The 25,440-nt window shown below is 49.0% G+C and overlaps 1 protein-coding gene across 2 annotated transcripts in view; it reads right to left on the bottom strand.

Annotated features, from left to right (window-relative positions):
• CIC (capicua transcriptional repressor) overlaps window positions 1-25,440 on the bottom strand; it is a 46,662-nt gene that overhangs the window by 4,086 nt on the left and 17,136 nt on the right. The window contains exons 2-17 of one of the 2 annotated variants that reach the window (XM_070949442.1): window positions 21,069-21,218; window positions 20,517-20,736; window positions 19,619-19,748; window positions 19,209-19,391; window positions 18,410-18,548; window positions 17,966-18,147; window positions 16,539-16,758; window positions 12,888-12,988; window positions 10,785-12,060; window positions 8,427-8,647; window positions 6,855-7,024; window positions 6,494-6,663; window positions 6,053-6,325; window positions 3,755-4,224; window positions 2,557-2,828; window positions 503-657 (exon numbers count right to left, since the gene is read on the bottom strand). In XM_070949442.1, coding sequence (XP_070805543.1) covers window positions 503-657; window positions 2,557-2,828; window positions 3,755-4,224; window positions 6,053-6,325; window positions 6,494-6,663; window positions 6,855-7,024; window positions 8,427-8,647; window positions 10,785-12,060; window positions 12,888-12,988; window positions 16,539-16,758; window positions 17,966-18,147; window positions 18,410-18,548; window positions 19,209-19,391; window positions 19,619-19,748; window positions 20,517-20,736; window positions 21,069-21,218 — 4,332 coding nt within the window. The remainder of the gene's footprint in view (window positions 1-502; window positions 658-2,556; window positions 2,829-3,754; window positions 4,225-6,052; window positions 6,326-6,493; window positions 6,664-6,854; window positions 7,025-8,426; window positions 8,648-10,784; window positions 12,061-12,887; window positions 12,989-16,538; window positions 16,759-17,965; window positions 18,148-18,409; window positions 18,549-19,208; window positions 19,392-19,618; window positions 19,749-20,516; window positions 20,737-21,068; window positions 21,219-25,440) is intronic. The other variant, XM_070949443.1, reaches the window with a different exon arrangement.

The raw sequence follows: 25,440 nt of genomic DNA, 5'->3' as shown, positions 1-25,440 counted from the left end.
TGCGCAGAGGGTTTGGGAGGCCTGCAGAGTGCTCCTGGGGGCTGGGGAGGGCAAAAACGCGATGCGTGGGGGGTTTGGGAGACCAAAAATGGGCCTGGTTTTGGCAAAAATGGGATGCAAGGGGCGGGGTTTCAGGAGGTCAAAAATGGCTGTATTCGGTGTATAAGATGCACCAACATTTCCACCCTCTTTTTTTGGGGGGTGGGGGAGTGGGTCTTATACTCCAAAGAGAACGGTAAGTGAACAAATTCCTGCACTACCTCAATCATGTGAAGAAGAAACTTTGCAGTCTATTTCAGGTTAACTCAAATCAATCATTCCACTATGTTTTTTCTTTTAAAAAAAAACATTTTCAAATCACTTTCCAGTAAATCTAGGTCCTTGACTTGTAGAGTTGCCTAGAACCTAGAACCTTGTCAGCAGCAGGACTAAAGACGTCCGTCCTCTCTCCCAAGACTCAGCGACCTTCATGCGCTTCCCTGGCTGCCTCCTTCCCGCTTACCGGTGGAATTCTTGCGCTTCTTGCGGTAGCTACCCAGGATGGCCCGTGGAGAGGTGGCAAGGGACTGCAGCGTAGGTGAAGGCAAGACCTCTTCCGGCTTGAACTCGGGCAACTCGGCAAAGCGCTCCTCAAAATCCACTTCAGAGAGAACCCTACTGGGACGAGAGGAGGGCAGGGAGGAGGTATGGGTCAGGCAAGGCAAGGCAGACAAGCGGACGGCCTCCCCTCCCACAGACTCTCCCAACTGCTTCCAAGCCAGCCTCCTGGGCATCCCTCCATACGGCCGTGCTGCCCAATCACTCCAGGAATCCCTCTAGGAATATGGCCTTTTCTGGGGACACCAGGCGGCTTTAAATACAACTTATGAGCCTCGGTGGCGCAGTGGTGAGAGTGCAGTATTGCAGCTACTTCTGTTGACTGCCGGCTGCCTGCAATCTGGCAGTTCAAATCTCACCAGACTCAAAGTTGACTCAGCCTTCCGTCCTTCCGAGGTAGGTAAAATGAGGACCCAGATTGTTGTTGGGGGCAAGAAGCTGACTCTGTAAACCGCTTAGAGAGGGCTGTGAAGCGGTATATAAGTCTTAAGTGCTATAGCTATTATACATTATATTATATTAAATATTATATAATATTATATTAAACGCCCTAGCGAGGACTGATGGGTTCTACTGTTTTAAATTGGTTTTTAGTCTGTTTTAGTCTGTTTTAATTTGTATTTATTGGGATAGTTTCATTTGATGTGAGCCGCCCTGAGTCTTTGGAGAGAGGGCGGCATATAAATCCAATAAATAATAATAATATAATAATATGGGTAACAGTCTCTATCCTGCAAGGAAATACGGCCCTGCAACACAGCCATCATAGGACAGGAAAACAGAGGTGGGAAGTTTGTTTCAGCGTGTTAAAAGGCGCTTCCAAATAAGCCTGTGGAGGTAACCAAAATATGCACCAATGTAAAAACTGTCCATGTTAAGGACCTTTGGCTCCTCCCAGTACTGGGTTGTTCCCCAAGCAATAATAGTCTAGTGGTTAAGGCACCAGGCTAGAGAGCAGAAGATTGTGAGTTCTAGTCCTGCCTTAAGCCATGAAAACCAGCTGGATGGTTTTGAGGTAGTCACTTTCTCAGTCCAGCCCACCTCATAGGGTTGTTGTTGTGGGGAAAATAGGAGGCGGAAGAAGGAGTATTGTATTCACCACCTTGAGTTATTTATAAAAATAATAAAGTTGGGATATAAATAATAAAACAAATAAAATAAAACAAAATAATAAAATAAAATAACATAGGAATGACTCTCTCTTTAAGTTTTTATATATCCCTCAGAATCTCTTCGTCTTTCCTCTTGAGCAGATCTGGGCCTGTTCCCTGATGAAAAGGAATCTCTTCATGGGTTCGTGTCTTGCAAATATTCTGTTAGTCCTGCACCACGGAAGCTCTAAGGCCAGTGAGGGAACGACTAACCGTCAATAGCGGATTCGGGGAAAGAGTTTTTAACATTCATTCACAGTTCATCCCCAAGTTCAATATCATTTGCATTTTTTTATTTTTTTAAATTTGATTTATATGCCGCCCTTCTCCGGAGACTCAGGGCGGCTTACAATGTGCTAAGCAATAGCCTTCATCCTTTTTGTATATTTATACAAAGTCAGCTTATTGCCCACACAAACTGGGTCCTCAATTCACCTACCTTAGAAAGGATGGAAGGCTGAGTCAACCTTGAGCCTGGCGAGATTCGAACCTGCAGTAATTGCAGGCAGCTGGTCTTAATAACAGGGTGCTTTAGACCACTGTACTACCAAGGCATTTAAGCAGAAGGCCCTCTCAGAACACGACTAAGCCTGGCATGGCCAGCCGAAGAGGAGAGACGGATACAGCTGGATGAGCTGCAACTTTTCTACAACTGTAAATCACCACCAGGATAAAGTCACAAAGAAGTCTTGTTGTCGTTCCTGTCCCCCCTCCCCACCACCACCAAAAAAAGAATACAATCCATGTAGTGGGAATCTTGAGGGCTTTGGCCACAGACACTGTCCGCGCTCACCTCCCCGACACTCACTTGTCAACAGAATCGAAGGTTTTCTTCAGCGGGGGAGGCCGGACCTTCACTTTCTTCCCACCTGGACTCTCCTTTGGGTCAAGGCCGTCGGCTGTAGGGGCGGCTGCTACTGGGGGGAGAGTTGAAGCGCTGCTTCTGGAGCCCTCTCCGGCGTTTGACGGGATCGGACTGAGCGAAGAGGAGGAATTGGGAGCCGCAGATGAGGCCGAAGCCTCAGGACGAGCCTCTGGACCGGCTGTTCTCCAGTCAGGGGAGCTGGGGAATTTCGGGGCCTGGACAAGGAGAGAAAGCTAGTGAGCAGCTTGGACGAGAGGACTCCAACTACGGTGAGGAACACAGCAGGAGGTTGCCAAGACACCAACAGGAAGCAGATCCTCTGTTTCTTTTAAGAACCAGGGTAAAATAGGATCCAATCTGGCTCGTCACCGGGATCCAGACTGGATCCTACAACATTATCCTGGGACACATATTCGTCTTCATTCGTCAGGGTAAGACAGAGGTGTCAAACACAAGGCCCGCGGGCCAGATGCAGCCCGCGATGTGGTCGGATAATGCCCGTAGCAATGTACTGACTTGCTTAACAACCCCGTGTTCACTTTACAATGGTCACATTTGTTTAGGTCATAAAATGGGGCCTTGTCGTGTGGATGCCTCAACTTGTGACCATCCTGAGTTAGGATGGAAATTCCGGGCTCCTTTATGGGTGTAAGTCAAGGACTACCTGTGCTCTGTTAATAGGCTCACCCCCTAAACCTTTCTAAAACAGGAGAAGGCTAACTAAGGAGAATATTTGTAGCTCAGGATTGATGTGAGGGGTCCTTCGTGCTTGTTTTCTTGCAGACGTTTCATGACCCAACTAGGTAACATGCTGGGGTCTTTCTGTTCTCTTTTGGGCTGGTTGATGGTCTCTTTTGCACTGTATGTAGATGTTGTTTATGTCTATGTGTCTGTTGATGGCTGATTTGTCAGCGTGCCAGGCTTCTAAAAATCCCCTGGCATTTTTGGACTTGGCCTGGTTTAGGATTGTCACATTTTCCCAATTGAAACGAGGGTTAAATCTGTCTATATGTTGTGAAATTAAAAAAAAGGCTGCTTAGTGCACTGCGAGCTGCAGGACATGGTTATGGCGGCCAGAAGTCACCAAGATGGCTTATGGGGAGAGGGAGAGAGGCTGGGGGAAGCCGCCCGCCTTTCTTACCATTTCTGTCCCTTTGCTGCCTAACAGAGAGGATGGTGGAGGTTCACGGACAGCACCCTCTTCGCTGGGCCCCGCTGCCATCTCCTGCTGGCTCCAGACGACTTCTGCGGCCGGGGTCTCCGTTACTTGCGATGGCTGGGACGCCGGGGGTGATATTGGCTCCCAGCAATCTCGCTTCAACTCCTGAGCTTTGGCAGGACTCTTGTCGGCGGCGCCATGGCAGGCGGGGGAAGAGGGAGTGTCTTGGGGCCCTGTCTCCCGCGAAGGCCGTTCTAAGGTTTCAGTCTCCCGGTGGTATCGTGCCGCTCCAGAATCATGCTGCTGCCCCGCAGGAGGGGGAACGGGGCCTGGTGAATAAACAGCTTCGTAAGAACCAACTGGGATGTTCGCAATGGTGGCTTTGACTTTCTGGGGAGGCTTGAGGGGTGGACGCTGAGGCCGAGTGGGCGTCGAAGGAATCACTTGTGCGGCTGGGAGGGAAGAGCAGAAAAAGGTGATTGTGAGCGATACAGGTTCAGCACAGCCATCCTACTTACAATACAGATAGTCCTCGACTTACAACCACAAATGAGCCCACGAAATTTCTGTCACTATGCAAGACAGGTGTTTGGGTGAGTTTTGCCCCCCCCCCATTTTAGGACCTTTCTTGCCACGGATGTTAAGTGAATCACTGCAGTTGCTAGGTGAGTAACAACAGTTAAGTGAAACTGACTTCCCCATTGACTGCTTGGCAGAAGATCGCAAAAGAGGATCACGTGACCCCCCAGGAGACGTCAACGGCCAAACATACCTGGCAGTTGCCAAGCATCTGAATTTGGATCACGTGGCCATGGGAATGCTGCCATGGTCATGTGAAAGATGGTCATAGTTTCTTCGGTGCCATTGTTAACTTTGAACAGCCACTAAACAAAATGATGATAAGTCGAGGACTAACCTGTAACGGAGACGCCCGCCTCTCCTTTCCCATTATTCCCCCTCCCATTCATTTTCCCCTTCTCAACTCCACTTGTGGATCTGCGTTCAATCCCGTATTAAGAAAATGCAAGGAAAACCCTACTATTGCTGGACTAGGCTAGGTGAAATTAAAATGAGGTCGGATGCTTTATGGTCCAGGTGCGTTGCGGGGAACCTGCTCTCCAAACCAGGCCACCGTAATGATCATCATACGATTCATCTGCTTCGGCATCCCATATTTGGGCAACGAAGATTTTGGCTAGCCTAGTTTTAGAGTTTGATGTCAGCACGTCAAGATGCATTTATCCTAGTGCTGACATAAGAAGGAGAACGCACGCATCTGCAACGGGACGGTTGCCTTTCACCTACTTATTTCCTCTGGAGATAATGTCCCCTAGGAGATGGATGGGAGGGGGGAAATTCTTTGAATTGGAGCAGTAGATTAGGGATGAATAATTGGGAAGATGAATGCAGAGGAGTGGGGGAAGGAAGAGGAGGGGTTTTTGGGCAGCACGTCAGTGCCGGCTGCAACGAGTCAATGTAAAAAGTGCTGTGCTTAATAAAATGAAAGTTTGTTTTAGAAAAGACTTTGCTTGCGATGCAATTTATTTGAAGACAGCCTGAAAACCTGACATTTAGCTCAGCACTGAGCACCACTTGGGAAGCCAGCCGAATCACACCTGCTGAACCCGAACCAACATGGCGTCAAGAATATTGACAACAGCTGGGAGAGAATGTCCTTGCTTCTCCTTTTCTTCATGACCAGCAAAAGCTCAATGAGGACAGGGGTGGGCTTCAAAAATTTTAGCAACGGGTTTTCTGCCCGGTTGCTGGGTAGGCGTGGCCATGATAGGCGTGGCCTAGTCAGACTCCTGCACCACGACAGGGTGGGGTGTTTTTGCCCTCCCCGGGCTCCAGAGGCTTTCCTTGAGCCTCCAGGAGGGCAAAAAACAGCCTCCCCAGGCTCCAGAGGCCGGAAACGAGCCTGTTTCCAGCCTTCCCATAGGCCCATTTTTCACCTTCCCCGAGTCTCCGGGCGCACCCTGCACTTACCTGCGTCCAGAACAGGCTGCGTGGGGACTCCTGGGAGGGGAGGGGGTGGGCGGGGCCAGCCAGGAGTGGGATTTGGGGGTTCTCCGAACTGCACAGAATCTTAAGAGGTGAACCCCTGCGAACCCCCAGCAGCCCACCCCCTGAATGCGGAAGATCCTTTTGAGGGAAAGCTCAGAAGAGGTTCTTTTTGAGTCCCTGCCTTCGTTCCCCCTTCCTTTTCTCTCTGGGACACGACTCCCACCGCTACTTTCTTTCCCCTTGAGACTCCGAACCCCGTCGCCCACCCCCTACCTGTGGAAATCAGGCTGTGGTTGGAACTCCCAGCACTCTGACTGGCGCTGCCTCCCTTGGGCAGGATGGCTGTGGGAGAGGAGACCGTGGTAGTGCCCGTGGCGGCCACCGAATAGACCACGCTGTGACTGGCGGACTGAACAGGACTGGTCCCTGTGGGGGTGGGGTAGACGGCAGTGATGACCTGTCCTTGTCCGGCACCGGAAACTGGGAGTTGAGGGCTCTGAAGTGGGGACACCCCCACTTGTCCCGAAGCCAGCACAGGATTCTGACCTGAAGGAAACAGAACGCAGGTTTCAAATCAATATTCTTTGGGGTTGATTTTCTCCATGTTGTGTTCTCAGGCCCACGGCAGCCAAGCAGTCTGTTAGCTTGGCATTCTGGCCGCTTGCGCCCCCCCCCCCCCTCTCCCCGGTCCCACAGCTGCCTCCCTGGCCTTACCCGAGAGCAGTGGCCCAATAGCTGTGAAACCCAGGGCCATGGGAGCAGGCCCCACTGGGGACTGGACGTAGGTGGTGGTAGGAGCAGCTGGAGGGATGCTGGGTTGAGAATGAGAAGTTGAGGTGCCCAGGGAGAGAGCATGTCCAGCTGCCGACTGCACATAGGTGATCCTAGAGGCAGAGAGACAGAGAGAGAGAGAGAGAGAGAGAGACAAAGAGACAAAGAGACAGAGCAAGAGAGACAGAGAGAGAGACAGAGAGAGAGACAGAGAGAGAGAAAGAGAGAGAGTGTGTTTATTTTATGGCAATTGCTACAGGCACATATGTTCTCCGTGCCTCGAAGACTCAGTGCAAAGTCCTACCTGGTTGAGGAGGAGGGCAACAGGACTTTCTGGGCCTGGCTCGGGGAACCAATGACAGCGGTGGCCATGGTGCCTTGGAGCGCAGCAGGGCTAAGTGGGGGCACCAAGGTGGCACTGCTCTGGGAAGAGGACTGAGGCTGGACAACTGGCACTGGAGTGAGCTGGATAATCTGAAAGGGCAGAAAGAAGACTCAATTGGCACAGGCAGCCAAGAGGAGCACCAGTGGAGGCTTAGGCTGGAGGTGAGCCCCAGGAGCAAAAAAAAAAAAGAAGAATGGATCAAAACCAGACTCAGCCTCAATGTCATTTACCAAATCTGTACTCTTGCGGTAAAGAAATTTAGCAAGTGATAATATTCAAATACAATTGGAGACAGATGACTAAGTTCTGCATGAGACACAACATAGGGTTTCAGTCTTTACTACAACCGGGAAGAAGAGAGAGGAAGTACAAGCTGGGCAGGAAATGGTGATCACCAGCAAAGAGAGACTGTGGTTCTCTTTAGCAATAGCAATAGCACTTAAGACTTATATACCGCTTCACAGTGCTTTTACAGCCCTCTCTTAACGGTTTACAGAGTCAGCCTCTTGCCCCCAACAATCTGGGTCCTCATTTTACCCACTTCGGAAGGATGGAAGGCTGAGTTAACCTGAAGCCTGGTGAGATTCGAACTGGTGGCAGCCGGCAATCAGCAGAAGTAGCCTGCAATACTGCATTCTAACCACTGTGTCACCAAGGCTCACTAGGCTCTTTTAGGCATATGAAGCTCTTTTCAGACCTTCTAATACAGGGGTGTCTAACTCAAGGCCCAGGGGCTGGATTCGGGAGGGGCAGTTTCTAGTGTTTATTTCTGGTTTCTACCAAAAAACATCCACTGAGGAAAATGCACTTGTTTAATAACTGTGATGTTCACTTAGCGACTGTTGCCAAAAAAAAATTGTAAATGGGTGCAGTTGTGTGGTGACCCACTTAATGACCATGACCTACGACTCTAATTCCAGGCTCAATTATGATCGTAAATCGAGGACTACCTATATATTTCTGAGGCTGCAGTTCTCTGTGTTTATCATTGATAATTTCTCAGTCCCTGGATGTTGTGCCAAACCCTCACTGCCCCTATGCTTGCCTATCACCCTCATGAACCTGACACTCACCTACTTATTAGCACAGGGAATGTGCTTCAGATTCTACATGTCTATTGCAGCACAACGAACAATTTGTGACCGTCCTGCACTTCCTGCCAATCACAAAATCTATACTTTGCAGTATACAAATCTGTTTGTGATAGAAATTCTATTTATATAAAGCACCACAGAGCAAACAGAGTACAGTCACCATGTGTTTTACTGCTCAACTGTTTTACTGAACAAGGAAACTCTTCTTAGAACAAAAGAGCTTAGAGTATATATCACAGATCCAAACCTGTAAACATTGCCATCTACTGGCTGAATACTACTGTATTTGTTGTAAAGAAATACATTCCAACACTGAATTCCAACAGTACATCACTCTCCCTTTCTTCCACGTGGTCTCTTCTCCCTCCTTACTTCATCCTGTTCTGCAGATACTGACCTTGCTGGCTGGCTGACTCCCATTTTGCACCGGGACAGTGAAAGGCGGAGTAACCAGAGGCAGCTGGGCGGCTGAGGTGGTCCTTACTGTCACTTGGGAGGCTGCCATTGGCACCAAGACTTTGCCTTGTACTTGTAGCCCTGCAGGGGGCATCACCTGCCCAGTCACGAGGTGGGCTGAATTGCTGGGAGATGGCGCCTGGACAGGGGACACGGACTGAACTGTGGGGAGGAGGGAGGAGGAGAGGGAAGAGGGGAGAAGCGTATTTATTTTACTGGTTTTTGTTTTTTCTTTTAACGCACTCCAATTTGCACTCTGGGCAGGATACCACAGTGTAAAGACGTGAAACAATTTTAACAATAAGACAGTTAAAAACAATACACCACACACACAAAAAAAAAAACTTACTCCCAAGATGGACACCACAAAGTAAAAGAACTAAAAGATCTGGCTGACCAAAGTTATTTCACAGCCTTCCAAAGTTCAAAGCATTCAAATATTTTGCTTGGAAGTAACTCTGTGAGAAATCTTCAGTGGAGGCTGCCCATCGGGGTCAAAGAAATCTCACTGGACTACATCTGGCTCATCAACCGCCAGTTATGTAATTGCAGCTGAAATTACGATGAGGCTACAGTTGTGCAGGCAGTCCTCAACTTATAATTTCAAGTGAACCCCTTCTAAAAGTACAGGTAGTCCCTGACTTACCACAACTGAGCTCAACATTCCTGTGGCTAAGCAAGGCATTTAAGTGAATTCTGCCCCATTTCACAACCTTTCTTGCCACATTTGTTAACTGAATCACTGCAGTTAAGTTAGTAACACAGTTGTTCAAAATGAATTGGGCTTCCCCAATTGACTTTGCCAGAAAGTCGCATCACCCCGGGACACTGCAACCCTCGCAAACGTGACTCAGTTTGTCAATGGTCTGAATTCTGATCAAGTGTCCATAGGGATGCTGCAACGCTAGTGTGACAAAGTCTTAAGCCAATTTTTTCCAGTGCCGTTGTAACTTCAAACGTTCACTAAACAAATGGTTGTAAGTCCAGGACTACCTGTTATCTCCAGATTTGCTGCTTTATCTAACGGGGTACCTCATATGAGCTTACGTAACGTGTCCGTGGAATTGAAATTTAGCAGACCTGTATTCACTTTGAAGATGCCACCTCGACATTTAATAGACCGGACCTGCCCAAGTTCTCCGGAGGCTGGGTAGACCAACCTGTTGTGGCCCACCAAGGGAGCTGGCGGCCGACTCAGACAGTGAGGAAATTGGGGAGGAACATGGGCCAGTCCTGGAGTCTGGGGAAGCCTCTGATGACTGCTCTGAGTCGGAGGCAGAGTCGGGGCCAGGTCTGTCCGACAGTTATCAGCTGCCTTCAGAGTTGGATATCAGTGGGGCAGAAGAACAGCTGGAGCCTGTTCCCAATGTGCGCATGCGCAGAGCTGCCAGGAGAAGGGAACAGCTAAGGAACGAGGGTCGACTCAGGAGTAAAGCCACAGGTGGATGGTGAATGGCCCCTCCCATAGGGAATAAAGAGGAGCAAAAGGGGGGGGGAGTTTGCAGGAGACAAATTAGTTCAATTCATTAGGGTGAAGATCTGTTCCTGACTTCTTGCCAAGTATTGTCTGTTACAGAATGGCGTTTGGAAGATATCGGCCTGGCAGCTCTCCAAGCCTGATAAAGGACTGTAGTTATGAAATCTCTTGAAAGACTGTTGGCCGGGATTTTGCTGGAAAAGAATTCCCTTTAAACTAAATAAAAGGGGTTTTATCGGGACAAGGAGTCAGTTTCGTGCTTTTGGGAAGCCTAGGTCAGAACACAACCCTTCCTTCGTCTAGTACCTGTTCACTCTCAAGCTCCTTTATCCACTATATCTTATCTTATCATCTGCCCTAACCTTCTGGAGACCAGGTAGACCAGTCCCTCCACTGGCTGCCAAAGTGGGGGGGTCAGCAGCAGTCAAGTTTACATAAAGTTGGAAGTTGCTCTGGCTTTCCTTGCCTTTTTGCCCTTGGTCATTCTGTTTCTCTGTGTAGGTAGGGAAATCTCTCTTGAAATTATTATTATTATTATTATTATTATTATTATTATTATTATTATTAATTCAATTTATATCAATTTATATTGGGAAATGATGTCCCAAAAGGATTGTCTAGTCCCTAAGAAAAGTTGCCCAAGCTTCAGTTCCATGAAAAGGTCCAGAATACTGAGGGGTGTCCAACCTTGGCAATTTTAACACCTGTGGACTTGAACTCCCAGAATTCCCCCCAGCCAGCTATGCTGGGGGAATTCTGGGAATTGAAGTCCACAAGACTTAAAAGTTAGAGAGAGTGGACAAGCTCTGGTCTAAAGCTTACCTTTGGGTGCCGAGGACATGACTGTCACGCTGTTGCTGTTGCTTCCCGGGGCAGGCTGGATGATGGGGATGCCTTGGGGGGCAGTGATGACTTTTCCGTTGGGGGGAGGCAGAGTGAAGTGAATGCTGGCGGCTGCAGGTGTGCCTGCTGCTGCTGGAATCTTCCCGCCGGCTACCTGTAGCTGCTGAGGCAATGTAGGTAGGATGTACTGAACCTGAGTGATGCTCCCAGCCTTTCCTGCTGTGCCTGAAAAAATACCTTGGGGCTGCAGGATGCTAAGTGGCACTGGCCCATTCTGTCCGGGGGGATTCTGGGTAATGAACTGGACAGAAGGCTGTTGGGCAATGGCGCCAGGTGGCAAAACAGTCACGGGAACGCCAGCTCCTCCAGCACCGCTGGCTTGGCTGTAACCTTGAGTTCCTACCAGGAGATTGGTCACGACGCTTCCTTGGGTCGGGGGGCACTTCCCCACGGCAGCCAAGCCTTGGCCAAGAAGCGGTCCAGCTACTAAGTGAGGAGAGGTGGCTTGGATTCCAGCCATGGCAGAGGTCTGTGGAACCTTTTTATCGGCGTAGAGCAAGCCGAGTCGACTGACGGAAATCCCTTCAGGCTTCGCATTGCCGTCGGAAGGTGGGGGGCTGACCAGCGGCAGCGCGTCCCCCGTTCCACGCAGGAAAGGTTTGCTGGCAATAGGTACAGGAGTGCTGCTAACTGGCTTGACCACGTTGGTGACCACGGTGGATGCAGTCCGGACAAAGCTGGGCGATCCGCTGTAGCCGATCACCCCCATGTTTGGGGTGCTGAGAGATGGGGCTGTCACCAGCACGGTGCCAGTGGACAAGCGGGTCGAATCCGGAAGCACCAGAGTCTGCACCGCCCCACTGGGCGGAGAGATGACGGAGTGGGCGGGGACAGAGAGGGGAGCCGTCCCGGCCTCAGAAGGCCCCTGGGAACCGCCTGCGCTGTCCGCTCTCTTCCGCCTGTAGGGGGCAGCCGCTGGGTCAAAGCGGGCCTCCAACCGCTTGGTTGGGGTGTTGTGGGGACGGAGAGCTGAATGCGAGTCTTGGGACTTGAAGGTGCTGGGGGACATCTGGAAGGAACTGTAAGGTTTGGATGGGGGCTGCTCCTGGTGACTGTGAGGTGGCGGTAGGGGTGGGGGCGGTGGAGGCGGCTCCAAGTCCAGAGGAGGTGGTGGACGACATGGGGCAAAGGCGGCAGAAGAAGGAGGCAGGGCTGCTGACCGGATCACCGGGGCGAAGAGCTTCCGTCCAAAGTCCTACAAGCAAAGGGGAACGCTCTTAAAAAAACAGCCCCAGGAAAATCCTTCTCATGTTGTTCTGCCTAACGAAGACCAGCCTTGAAATGGATCGGGTCCCGTCTTGAGTCTCATCAAGAGACATGGTGGCGCAGTGGTTAGAATGGAGTATTGCAAGCTAATTCTGCTTGACTGCCGGCTACCGGCAGTTTGATTCTGACTGGCTCAAGGTTGACTCAGCCTTCCATCCTTCCAAGGTCAGTAAAATGATGAGGACCTAGATTGCTGTGGGGGCCATATGCTGACTTGGTAAACTGCTTAGAGAGGGCTGTAAAGCACTGTGAAGCAGTATGTAAATCTAAGTGCTAGTGCTATCACGATGAATTGAGACAAGATTTTCTCCAGCTTCAATCTACACGAGAACGGCACACGGGTTAATGTAAGGTGAATGTTCCCAAACATGATACATAGGTGCTCACACAGAACTCCCTAGTCAGAATGGCCTTTTCATGCCACTGACTTGTGACCCCTGCCCCCCATTTCTGTTTTACTATTATTACTACTACTGCTGCGGCTGCTGCTACTACCGTACTACTACTACTACATTCATCTCCCAATGCGCTTCCGGGTTGAAAGCATTAGCCAGTGACATCACCATTGCCCCAGGAACATCCAAGGGGGGCTCCTTTCACGTCCCTGTTATTTTCCCACCAAAGTGGTACCTATTGATCTACTTGCATTTGCATGCTTTCAAACTGCCAGGTGGGGTAGGAGCTGGGACAGATTTCTGTACTGATCGGTGCACTTAAAAGCTTTTGTGCTTAACCAGCCTCTTGCTACTCACACACCTTGCTGTCAGATTCATCCCCTAACGATCCTTCGCTATCGCTGTCCGTCACTCGTTCTTTGCACTTCAAGTCGACGTCAGCCGGATTGAACCCGTCTTCAGCTGCAGGAGGAAAGCAATGAGTCAGCAAGATCCTGTCTCCCCATCTCACTTCCCCTATGAAAACTCTCCAGGATGAGAGGCAGAGAGGGAGGCTGCCAGGAGATAGTGTTACTGCAGATCTGCAGATACGCTGACTGCAAAGGCAAGCTCAATAGAACAGGGATTCGGGAGGGAAGCACGTGTGTTCAGTGCACATACCATGTTTTCCTGAAAATAAGACCCTGTCTTATATATTTTTTGCCACCAAAAAAGGCACCAGGTCTTATTTTCGGGGGTGGGGGCGAGAATGTCATCCACTGACTTACCTCACTTGTGCACGTCACCCCCCCCCCGGCCTCCTTTTCGCTATCAGAGGCTTTCAGGAACTTCTTTGGCCAGCAAGGCTTTCCTGAAGGCCTCTGCAGCCGATAACAGAGCTCCAGATCGATCCGAAGATCTGTTATCGGCTACAGAGGCCTTCAGGAAAAGTCTTGCCGGCTGCAGAAGAAATGATGAAGTTGAGATGTGCGAGGCCTGGTTGCAACTGTCCAAAGATAAGTAAGTAGTAGGGCAGCTCCACCACCACCCCATTCTCACCCTACCTTAATTTTTACCCATGCACCCTGGAGTGGGTGGGTTCTTAATTAGGGATTATTTTGAGGGTAGGGCTTATATTGGGTGCACGTGTAAAAATCAAGCTAGGACTTGCTTTTGGGGTAGGTCGGATTTTCGGGGAAATGCGGTATTAGAAATCTGAGAAGAGTTTTCTAAAGAAGGAATTCAAGTCCAGGATACCCAGCTGAACTGAGTCCTCAAAGAACTGAGTAAATGCAGGAAATGAAGGTGACAGTCAGCAAATAACTACGGCACAAAAAACCCACTGTAAAGGCAGAGGGGAAGATGGTAGGCCGAAATGCCTGGTTCCTAACTGGCCACCACCTAGCTTTGAAACAGTGCATTCAGACATCTGTGGAGATTCTCAGTCATCCAGGTCATGGTTGTCCCTAAAGTGTTTATTTCAAAAGACAAACTGGACTTTGTTGTTGTTTTTTTTCCTTCAATGACTAGATGACTGCAAAGAATATAAATCTTTCCATTCTCAGCATCTTGGATGAGAAACAAAACATCTTCAAGGAAAACAAGAACAACATCACTGGAGGCTTTTAAGAAGAGACTGGACAGCCACTTGCAGTTTGAAATGGAACAGGGATTCCTGCCTGAGGAGGGGGTGGGACTAGATGGTCCCTTCCCCAAGGTCCCTTCCGATTCTATCACTCCATATTCTAGTCTAAAAAAGTCCAGTTGCCTTTTGAAGGAAAAAAAAAACACTTTTGGGACAGGACATTCAGACCCATTATTATCAAGAATACAATCAGATCTTCTTTTAAGCAGGAATTGTGGGTTCTCCCAGTCTTATTGCTTTCACACAACCTGAGCTCTGGTGCACAGCTCATTGTTTTCGGCACTGGCAACCAAGGATTCTTCAGGATTTCTTGGCATACAGTGACTGAACTTTGGGATTTTCTCCACAAAAAACATTTTCACTGCTGCCGAACCACTTATTTTTTGTTCATAATGAAAATAGGCTCTGCCTTATATCCAATTTCTATTTCCTATAACGGATTCCACTTAAGGGAATCTGGTTATTATACTTTATTCTGGCAGCTGTTAAAAGTATTACTATTATTCTTCTCTTCCTTACTAGTGTCTATCTCTTCCCACGTATTACTATAACCATGTTGCTTGTATCTTTCAATTTATATTGGTTTTACTTGCTTCCTAGTACAATTTGATAGCTTATTAGTAACCTTGATTATCACTAAGTGTTGTATCTTTTTATTCTCGATGAATGTAATTTATTCTCCTTATGTACACTGAGAGCTTATGCACGGGAGACAAATTTCTTGTGTGTCCAATCACACTTGGCCAATAAAGAATTCTATTCTATTCTATTCTATTCTATTCTATTCTGTTCTGTTCTGTTCTGTTCTGTTCTGTCTGTTCTACTCCTATTCCTATTCCTATTCCTATTCCTATTCCTATTCCTATTCCTATTCCTATTCCTATTCCTATTCCTAATTCTATTCTACCATTTTCCCCCCAAAATAGGAACCTGTCTTATATTTTTTTGAACACTGAAATAAATGCTTGGCCTTATTGCCATGTGCTCAAAAGCCCAATTGGGCTTATTATCAGGGGATGTCTTATTTTGAGGGAAACGGTAATTCTATTCTAAATCCCAATTTTAAAGGAAAGTGGCTCATGCATTACAGTCCTGGAATTAAGTTTGGGTCAGTATTAACAAGATAAAAATGTTTCTCAGAGAGGATCTTGCTGCTAAAAAAAGAAGCGCCTTTTAATTTCTAGCTATCGTTGGTAAATGTCAAACTATGTAGTCAAGGCAATCCAAGGTGCGCTAACATCTTCTATCCACAAGTATTTATTTCACATCTCTCCCTTATCTCATCCTATGTACGTCTCTACTTGGCAGAGTTAATTTTTTAGCTTCTGGAGAGCAATTTTTTCAGAAATCAGCTATTCATAATATAAAGTAGGCAAAGTGATTGGGGCCCTCAGAATCCCTTTAATTGCCCATCCCTTGAATTGCCCTCAGAGCCTCATCAGAATGGGTAAAATTAAAGGGGACAGTTAAATCTTTGGATAAAAATAGTCCTCGACTTACGACCGTAATAAATCGCAAATCATATCGGTTGTTAAGTGATTCATCACACGATCGACCCAATTTGATGACATTTTTTGCAGTGGTTATTAAATGAATCAACACGGTGGTTAAGTGAATTCATGGTTGCTAAGCAAACCCATCATTCACAACGGTGTTTTGTGGGGGGTGTTTGCCAAAAACCAGAAATAAGCGCTAATATCTGGTAAAAATAAAACATTATAAATTGTAGCTACCCAATTCTTTGAATCTGGGTGGTAGCCTTTTTGGGGATCTGTCGTAACTTCAGTTGCTAACTGAGCAGTCATAAGTTGTAGACTACCTGTATTGCGTATGGGGAATTTAAGGGGCATTTAAGAAATATTTAAGGCGTGTTTCTTAAAACGATTGAAAACCTCTCTCAAAATGTTGCTGGCTTCTGTTTGTTTCTGGAAGACTCTCCTTCAGCTGCATGAGAAAGCCACCTGTCTTCTGATTTAAGGTCAAAAGTCTATGCCAGTGATGGTGAACCTGTGGCACATGTGCCGGAAGTGGCACACAGGGCCATCTCTCTGGGCACACCAGCCATCACCCGTTGCTCTTCTGGGTTCCGGCCAGCTGGTCTTTGCGTGCCCGGGAGCATTGGAAACAGGAAGAGCAGCTCCCTGGTGCGCTGGGAAGCTGAGCTTGCATGCCAGCAGAAACTGGAAGACCAGGTGACCGGCGCACATGCGCACACAGGAAACCGGAAGCTCAGCTTCCCAGCGTGCGCATACACGCCGGGGAGCTGCTCTTCCGGTTTCCAGCCCCCCCGGCGAGCGCTCCCGTTTCGGCATTCAGTGCCAAAAAGGTTTGCCAACACTGGTCTATGCTGTAAAAAGCCCAGGAGCAGTTCGGGTATGGGGTCCTCACCAATGACGTCATCGTCCCCTTCCTCCTCACAGATCACCATGCGCTCCTCATCGCTGGTCATGTCCTCACTGGTTGTGCGTTGAGAACGAGAGGCACGGGAGGAATGTGGGTGCAGGGAATGACGGGGACCCTCGCCTGGGGTTGCAAAGGGGGATCCTGAGGGGCCCAGCCCCCCATACTGACCCTTCCCGCTGGCATACGGAGACTGTCCCGAGCAAATCTGAAAGACCAAGAGAGTCAACGGTTAAAAGACATGGAGAGGCAACTTCTAATGGTTGTTGAAGACAAAATCTTCAGGGGGTGGGGGGTTTGCACTGGGCGCACAGATCACCGATATGCCAAGCTCTGTAAAGGGCTGCTAATTCGTTTCCAGGTACAATTCAAGTTCCTGGTTGTGGCTTAGGAAGGCCTTCATGGCTTGGCACCTGTGAGGCCCTCCGAGACCAGCTGCTCCGACAACTGGCTGAAGGAAACGAAAAAGTGCAGTTGATCAGATGACGTTAACAGAACTTAGAAGCTCCACCTTTCTTGTGTTGTCTAGCGTACCAACTCTGTGCTGCATTTCTGCCATTTCATATTATGTGTATGAGAATGAGAGAGAGAGAGAGAGAGGGATGCAGGAAAGAGGATGCAATCGAAGGACATAATGGGCGACCCGCAGACGGACATAAATCTTAAATTGTGATGGACAACCTGACATTCCAAGATAGCCTGCATCCTTCAAACTCTTTTGCTGAGCCTCCAGAAAACCCTCCAATCACATTAGGTTTAATCAATGAGGTTAAAAGAGCCTTGGTGGCGCAGTGGACTAAGTGCTGTTAAAGTAGTACTTAGCTGCCAGCTGCCTGCAATTACTGCAAGTTCAAATCTCACCAGGCTCAAGGTTGACTCAGCCTTCCATCCTTTTGAGGTAGGTAAAATGAGGACCCGGATTGTGGGGGCAATAAGCTGACTTTGTATAAAAAAGAACACCGCTTAGGGGGGGCCGAAAGCCCTACTAAGCAGGTATATACAAAAGTATGAAGGCTATTGCTTAACGCATTGTAAGCCACCCTGAATCTCCGGAAAAGGGTGGCATATAAATCAAACTAATAAATAAATAATAAATAAATAAAAGAGAAGAGTAGGCCGGTCTAGAATATCTAGGAAATAAATCTCAACCACCTGTGTGTATTGTGTAGCTCCACTTCCTTTGTGTCATTGTTCCACCCACTGTAGATCTCACCATTTCCAAAAACTTAAGGACGCTCTGCTCTGGCCATCAAATACTTTCCCAGCTGAGACAGAAGTCACAGTGTTTGCAAACAGCAACATTACCCTCCATGACGGCTCAAAGCCTCCTGAATTCTAAGGGCAAGCACAGCCCAACCATCCCATAATAAGCTTCTTTGATTCCCGTTGCCCTGTGGTTCCTTGTGCTGACTTACCTGGGTAAGCTCTTGCAACACCTGGTTATCCCGGTCACTGTCCATGCCATGCACACCGCTGTGGGAAAAGGCCCGTGGACGCTGAGCATCAGAGGCTGAGGGCAGGATTCGCTCCCCGTGGCAATGCCCGGATCCCATGACACCTGCTTTGACGTCTGGGCCCAACAGCATTTCAGAAGCAACTGATGAAAGGAAAAAAAAAAAAAAAGGAAGAGGCAAAAAGTAAGAAAAGTCTAGAGGAGCCCCACAAGGGGCAGCTGGTGACATGAAAGGAGCTCATCTCCATGTAAAGCAGAGGTCTTCTAACTTGGCAGCTTTAAGACTTGTGGACTTCAACTCCCAGAATTCTCCAGCCAACTATGCTGGCTGGAGAATTCTGGGAGTTGAAGTCCACAAGTCTTAAAGCTGCCAAGTTAGAAGACCTCTGATGTAAAGTAACAGTACCTGTCTCTGACATGCTACGTTCACGCATCTCTTTGGGGCAGCCGCCTGGCCCGGCAGATTTTATATCCGAACTAGACTTCTTCCGATCTTTGTTACACCACTTCCAGTCGGGGTGTGCTTTAAAATGGGCTTCTTTCACCTTTTGGGGGGGAGGGGGGAGGGAGAAGATGAGGGAAGAAAACAGTGAGGACTGAGAGGAAGATGGGGGAGAATGAGAGAGACTGCAAGCAGAGAGGATCCAGATGTTGAGGGCTCAGCTGGAACCAGTCATTGCTCCCGCTGCAAAGATTCCACACTGTGGAAGATTCTCAACTGCTGTGAAACCACAGCCCCTGTATATCTGCGTAATTCCCATCAATCTGCACAGCTTCACCGAGTTTGAAGCCAGTTTCCTATCTAAATCTGTCTTAAGACAATGACGGCCTGCTGGCCAGCATTGGAGATCTTTTCTCTGGCCAATTCTGAGATTTCACTTAAGCTTCGTCTACACTCTCATCGTGGTTGCCACCGGAGATAAAGCTCATCTTTTAAAATTGCACAAAAGCCAGGATTTTCTGGGAACTGAAAAGTTCTGCTGAAATGCCCATATTGGATGATTCATTTCAATCCGAGCTGTCATCATATTTCCTCCCTTACTTGGAAACGGGCTACAGTCACTTCTCAAGAGGCGGAACACCAGACAACGCTGATCCTGAATTATGCCAGCTGTGCCAGCTGAGCTAATAAGACAGTGGCACGCCTGAGCAGAGCTCGGACCCTTGACCTCACTTTCTGACCAAGGCGCTGTACGAGGCTTTACCTGGAAGGCCAAGTCGTGATACTTCTGCTTCTCCTTGGGCCCCAAAGCGTACCACCACTCGCCCAGGATCTTGCTGACGGTACGGTTGTCTTGGTTGGGGTGCCGTTGGTGCACCAGGGCCCGGTGTCGCTTACTGAATATCATGAAAGCGTTCATGGGCCGCCGAATGTGATCCTTTTCTCTCTACCAAAAAAGAAGAGAAGAGACGGAATGTAAGAGAAAAAGAGCCAGAGTTACGTTACCCCAAGGCGGAACAAAATGAATTTGGGTAGAACGTTGCAACGGGGTGGCCGAAGAGTCTTTTTAAATTTTTTTTCCCCCTCCTGGAATAGTTCCTACAAAAGCGGGTTAAGGAGATGGAAAGGAGAAGGGGTGGGGGGGAGGGGGAAAAAAGAAAAAAGCCCCCCCACCTTGTTTGGACTGCGACCATCCTTCTCGGAAGAGGAATCGCGCTCTTTCGGCAGTGCGCTCAGGGATTGGGTGCGCCGCTTGCCTGGCAGTAGTGGGATTGAGATCTCAGAAGATGAAATGGATAGGAACCTAGGTATGAAAACATCAGGTGAAGGCCCAAAGGAAGCATCCCCATTTCTTGCCGCCTATCCCAGAGACCTCCCAGCAGTTTCAATACTTCTGGGCACCACACACACCCCTTCCTTCCTTCCTTCCTTCCTTCCTTCCTTCCTTCCTTCCTTCCTTCCTTCCTTCCCTCCCTCCCTCCCCTTCTGTCCTTCCTTCCTTCCTTCCTTCCCTCCGTCCCTCCTTCCCTTCTGTCCTTCCTTCCTTCCCTTCCCCGCTTCCTTCCTTCCTTCCCTCCGTCCCTGCTTCCCTCCTGTCCTTCCTTCCGTCCTTCCTTCCCTTCCCCGCTTCCTTCCTTCCTTCCCTCCGTCCCTCCTTCCCTTCTGTCCTTCCTTCCGTCTTCCCTTCCTTCCCACATACGAAAAAGAGGTGGGGAAGGTGTAAATCTCTCTGCCACAACCAGCATCTGGGCTTTTTTTGGCCTCACCCTCCATTCACTCCTGCTTCTATTTCCCTGCGAGTTCCTTCCCAAGATGTTCTCTCCTAGGCGTGGCTCAATTTCATTCCCTCAAGGGGTTGCCTCCAGCTGCACGTCCAATTCCCACTATGCTTCAAATCACAACCAGCAACCCTCCCGGAATCCAGCGGCAAAGGATCGCTGTACAAAACACGAACTGTGCGAAAGGCTGCCACATCATCAAACAGGAGGAAGCGCCGCTACGAAGGGTTTGGTGGGTTGTCCGAGCAGCCTAATGAGAGATATAACCACCCAAAACAGGGGTATATACTCACGCGTCGTCATGGTCGCTCTCCGTCTCGCTGTCTAGGCGTGGGTGTCCTGAGAGGTCATCATCATGCTGAGATGGAACTCCGCTTCCTCCTGGGATCACCGTAGAAGGTTGGGCAACTGGAGTGGGACTGTCGGGGTGCGAGGGGGTTGGCCTCCCTGCACTATCAGCCTCTGAAGACAACCCGGGGAGTTCGTGGGCCACAGCAGCCGATTCGGGAGGTTCTGAAAACATAAACCAAGGTTGGAATCAGGGGGCTGTTTCCACAGGGATGGGTTATCACAAAGTTTGCCTTACTTGTTTGTGCAAGCAAAGGCATCACTTCACTCCCAGTGTCTCTTCAGCGGCAGTTCTCCTACCCAAAGACTTTAGGGCAGGGCTCTCCAAACTTGGCAACTTGTGGACTTCAGCTCCCAGAATTCCTCAGCAGCAATGGCTGGCTGAGGAATTCTGGGAGTTGAAGTCTGCAAGTCTTCCGAGTTGCCAGGTTTGGAGACCCCTGCTTTAGAAGGAAATCTGTGCATACGCTCTCTTTTTTCCCTTTGGCCCACCTTACCTTTGTTCTGATTGGATGTGGACGGATGACTGACGGGCTGCTGGCCTTCACTGGGCTGCACGGAGGAATCTGGCTGGCTTGGCGCCAGGAAGGGCACTAGTGAGTGCCATGGGAACACGGCCACAGATCGAGGCTCCACATTTGTCCACACTGGAAGGAGGTGGGGAGAAAAAAAAACACACACACACACAAAAAGTGTTTCATCAGCCAACTCAGTCCGGTAATTCGGAAAAAAAAAGAGAAAAGAATAAAAACAGAGTGAGGTTCAGTTGCATGGCAAAGAACAGGAGCCCAGAATTGACGAGAGTTGGGTTACTAGGGAACTCGGACTACGCTGCTTTCCCTTCCCTTTAAAAGTTCCCTCCCTTTCCCTGGCAAAGATGCCTTGTTTTTCCCTCTACGATTTTCGGTCCTGCTAGTCACCGTTTGTGCCATGCCTTATCACTGGTTAGTCACTCGAGTCCCCCAGAGGAAGGGGCCCGGGGGGGGGGGGGAAAGAGATTTTCTTCTCCGCCTGCCAGGAAGCAACCATGGCTGTCCTCCGCCCTTCCCAGCTGGAAGCCAGGCAAAGGAATTTTACAGCTGCAGGAGGGGAAGGGGAGGGAGAGGCTGAGGGGCCCCGCTTGCTCAGACTCCCACGCTCACTTGGGGCAGCCAAGCCGTTTGGCTTCCACCCAACTAGAAAGCTTGGGAGCATCCTCAAGAGCTCAAGCGGTGCAGGGCACAGATAGCCAAACACAACCCAGGCTGTATACAGGGGTTTCGGGGATTGGGGAGGGGGCTTCTTTTGTGTAGACAGAGGTGGTCAGATCCTATTTGCAGGCAATTTAGAGCCGAAATGAAGAATGTTGTGGTGCACTTGCAAATTCTCCTGCCCTCCCATCGCTTCCTGCTACCCCCATATCAAGCTGAGCAATACTTCCTTCTTGGGGTCTCCAGGAAAAGGCCAAGACAAAGGGACAAATAAGACAGGCCTGAATACACACACACACAAAGTTACAACATCCTCAAAACCACATTTCACAACGAACTCTAATTGCCAATAAGCGACATTCCCTTGTCAATACAGACTTACAACAATTCATTTAAGTGACTGTTCAAAGTTACAACGGAACTTGTGACCCTTTTTTCACAGTTACGGCCTCTGCTGCATCCCCCCCCCCCGTGGTCAAGTGATCGAAAACTCAGATGCTTGGCCACTTGGTTCATATCTTATGACCGTTGCTGTGTCCAAAAGGGGTGATGGGATCCCCTTTTGCGACTTTCTGACTGCAAGCAAAGTCAATGGGGAAGCCAGATTCACTCAACCAACGTGTTTCTAAGTTAGCGACGGCAGTGGTTCACTTAGCAACTGTGGCTAGAAAGGTCGTAAAATGGGACAAAACTCACTTAACAAATATCTCATGTTAACAACTGAAACTTTGGGCTCCGTTGTGGTCATTAAGTCGAGGACTACCTGTACTATAACTGTGAAATCATAGCTTAACACAGCAACAGGTGTGAACAGATCAGAGTTTTGCATCTGGCCAACAGACCATGACTGTCATGTTTACCAAAAAAAAAACCCAACTCTTAACCCAACACTGATTGTAGTGTAGCCTGTGCAGATCAGCCATATGGACTTTCAATCATCAAAAGCAATAAGAGCGTTCAGTAGGATGGGCAGGAGCCACAACTGGTATCAATCATCCCACCGCAGAATAACACAGTGTTGCAAGGAACATCCAGAGCTGGATAAAAGAAGATTCAGCAACCCTGAAACAATCACGTTTTAGCTACACTCTAGGGCAGTGTTTCTCAACCTTGGAAGCTTGAAGAAGCGCTGGCTGGGGGATTCTGGGAGTTGAAGTCCACCCATCTTCAAGCTAGCAAGGTTGAGAAACACTGCTCTGGGGAGTGAAGGGTGTCCAATTCCCAGAGACTGCCAATCGGACACAAATGACCGAATCAACAACAAGAATAGTGTCGGAGGGTTAGGGATTACAGGGTCGTAAAAGGGAGCGTTGGAAGGGTTAAAGGCCTCCCCAGCACAAGGACACCTCTGTCCTTAGCATTTCAGTTAACGGGGAAGGTTAGGAAACAAACCCAAACCGGGTTTGCATGTATAAAGAAGGTCTGTGTCTTGGCATCCCCATTCAAAAGATCCCGAAAGAGATAATGGGGCAGATGATTCCTTCATTTGCTGCTGCCAGGGACTGAGATATACTAGTAAGCAGCTTGACAGCTGAAGGGACTTAGATCACCTTTGCTACAGATTTGCATCTGCAATTTGTTTCCGGGGGCGGGGGGGGGGGGGGCCGGTTAAAACCCCTTTGAAGTACTTGCTGAAAACTAAAACTTTGCCATTAGTGATTAAATATTGGGGGGGGGGAGGGGAGAGAATGAAGCAGACCTGCTCCAACAGGGGACGCATTACCTGTCGAACAAAATATCTCTTTCCCCATCCTTACTCTTCCCTTCCTTGTAGTCCTTAATGGATCAGCTACACTGCTTCCCCTCTCCCCCTCCCTCCCTGCACTTGCGTGTAAAGTTAACTCAATTATTAAAAGCACTGAGTGCATCGTGGTCGGACTCTGCCGGGAAGCGCTGGCTCAGTCGCTTCCTGTCCTCCGCTGGTGACCACATCCCTATGCAGGAGGAGGAGGAAGGATTAAAGGGGGAAGGAAGGAGGAGAGTAGAAACAAGGACCAGAAACATTAAAAACACCCACCCACCGCAAAACAAGAAACAAGGATCTTAAATATAACAACCAGAGGCTATCAGGAGTCCTAGCATTAGCCCCACCCCAAGCAAAGAATTAAAAGATTCAGCTTCCGAGATTGAAGCCACATCAAGTGAAGAAAAACTACCAAAAACACGTGACCAAAAAAAAGAGAAATAACTGCACACAGGAGTAGTAGTTTGAAGCTATACAAGTTGAATACAAGATTTTAAGAGTCCTGGTGTACCGTAAACACCCTCTTCCACATCTGGTCACCTGGAACAACTGCCTGAGTTTACAAATGCTGTCTTCACACAAAGCAATGGTCTAAAAAATGTGGATTCAAATCCCACTCGTGTCACAAATTATATAATCGTTAACTATATCGTGCAGTCTATGGACACGTCTGCTTCTATAGAGAGAGAAACAATATCTAATACCGCACGTAAACGAACTGCCCTGCCACTTCTCATCACATCCATGAGGCCAGACTATGAATTGCCATGTGCACAAACAGAACTGTCACTTTAGTTCCCCCACTGCGCTTTTAACAGCATTCCCCCCCCCCCACCCCACCCACTGGAATTTAATAACTTCTGTTAAATCACATCTCCACTCCAAACAAAAAAAATTTAAACTGGGAAATTTCTGGGTAACAGGATCCCAACATCCATCATGGGACAGCAAAAATAAGCCCAAACCTTACACCCAAGGCTCGCATCTTGTACTGAACGGATGAATTAGAAAAGACGGGAATCTCACTGTATGTTTATTAAGACTAGGATATTTTGAGGCTAATTCCCACTTCTTCTACTGCACGGAACTCAAACCCCAATGAGCACGAGATTAAACAGCAGGCAAGCCAGGACCTGATACAACCAAGGTTAAAGGTTATCCCTTTTGGGGCAAGGGGGCTCTTATCACCTTCACATCACACCACTGAGCATTTCAATGGGATGCATCTCAACCCAGGGATCGCCCTGCCCCTCGCGCCTCCCGCTCTCTCCATGCACACACACACACACACACATACACATATATATATATATATACCCCACAAGGCACTAACCGAACATGCCTAACCCCCTGGATGGCAAAGGGGGCAACGTTGCCGGGGGTCTTTCTGTGGAGAACATCGCCAAGGCGCAAGACGACTGAGGTCTCTCAGCGAACCTGTCTGGAGACCATTCTCCCCACTCTCCCTCCCCAGAAATGAGGAGGAGGAGGTGTGGCCCAGGCAAATCCGCTTCGGATGTAGGTTTGAAAGGTGTGTGGCGAGGTCAGCAGGCCGGTACTCCTCCTCCTCGGGACCAGGGGCACGCTTTATCTGGATCCATGCGGAAAGCAGGCCGGTTGGAGGTCCAGTCCACTTTTCTAAAGATCAGCCACCACCACCACCATCATCACCATCACCATGCAATAAAACAGCAAGAGGGGCAACTGTCTTCTTCTTCTCCTCCTACGGCCTGTTCAGATCCTCCTGGCAGGTGGAGCACCTCTGGGTCTCAGCCTGGCGGGCAGCAGGGGCCAAGTCAGAAGGCATATTGGGGGGGGGGGTGAGGGAGGGAGGGGGAGGAAAGGAGATGAAGAAAGAGGCCAGGTGGGTTGGTTGTGCAAGGGGTGTGGGTGTGCAGGATGAGGAAGGTGTGTGCGTGCACAGGCAACCCCCAA

Source organism: Pituophis catenifer, unplaced genomic scaffold (genome assembly GCF_029215685.1).
Source record: "Pituophis catenifer annectens isolate HBS135680 unplaced genomic scaffold, rPitCat1.0.hap2 SCAF_9, whole genome shotgun sequence".
In the NCBI taxonomy this organism is placed as follows: domain Eukaryota; kingdom Metazoa; phylum Chordata; class Lepidosauria; order Squamata; family Colubridae; genus Pituophis; species Pituophis catenifer.
This window is presented reverse-complemented; position numbering and strand designations above follow the sequence as displayed.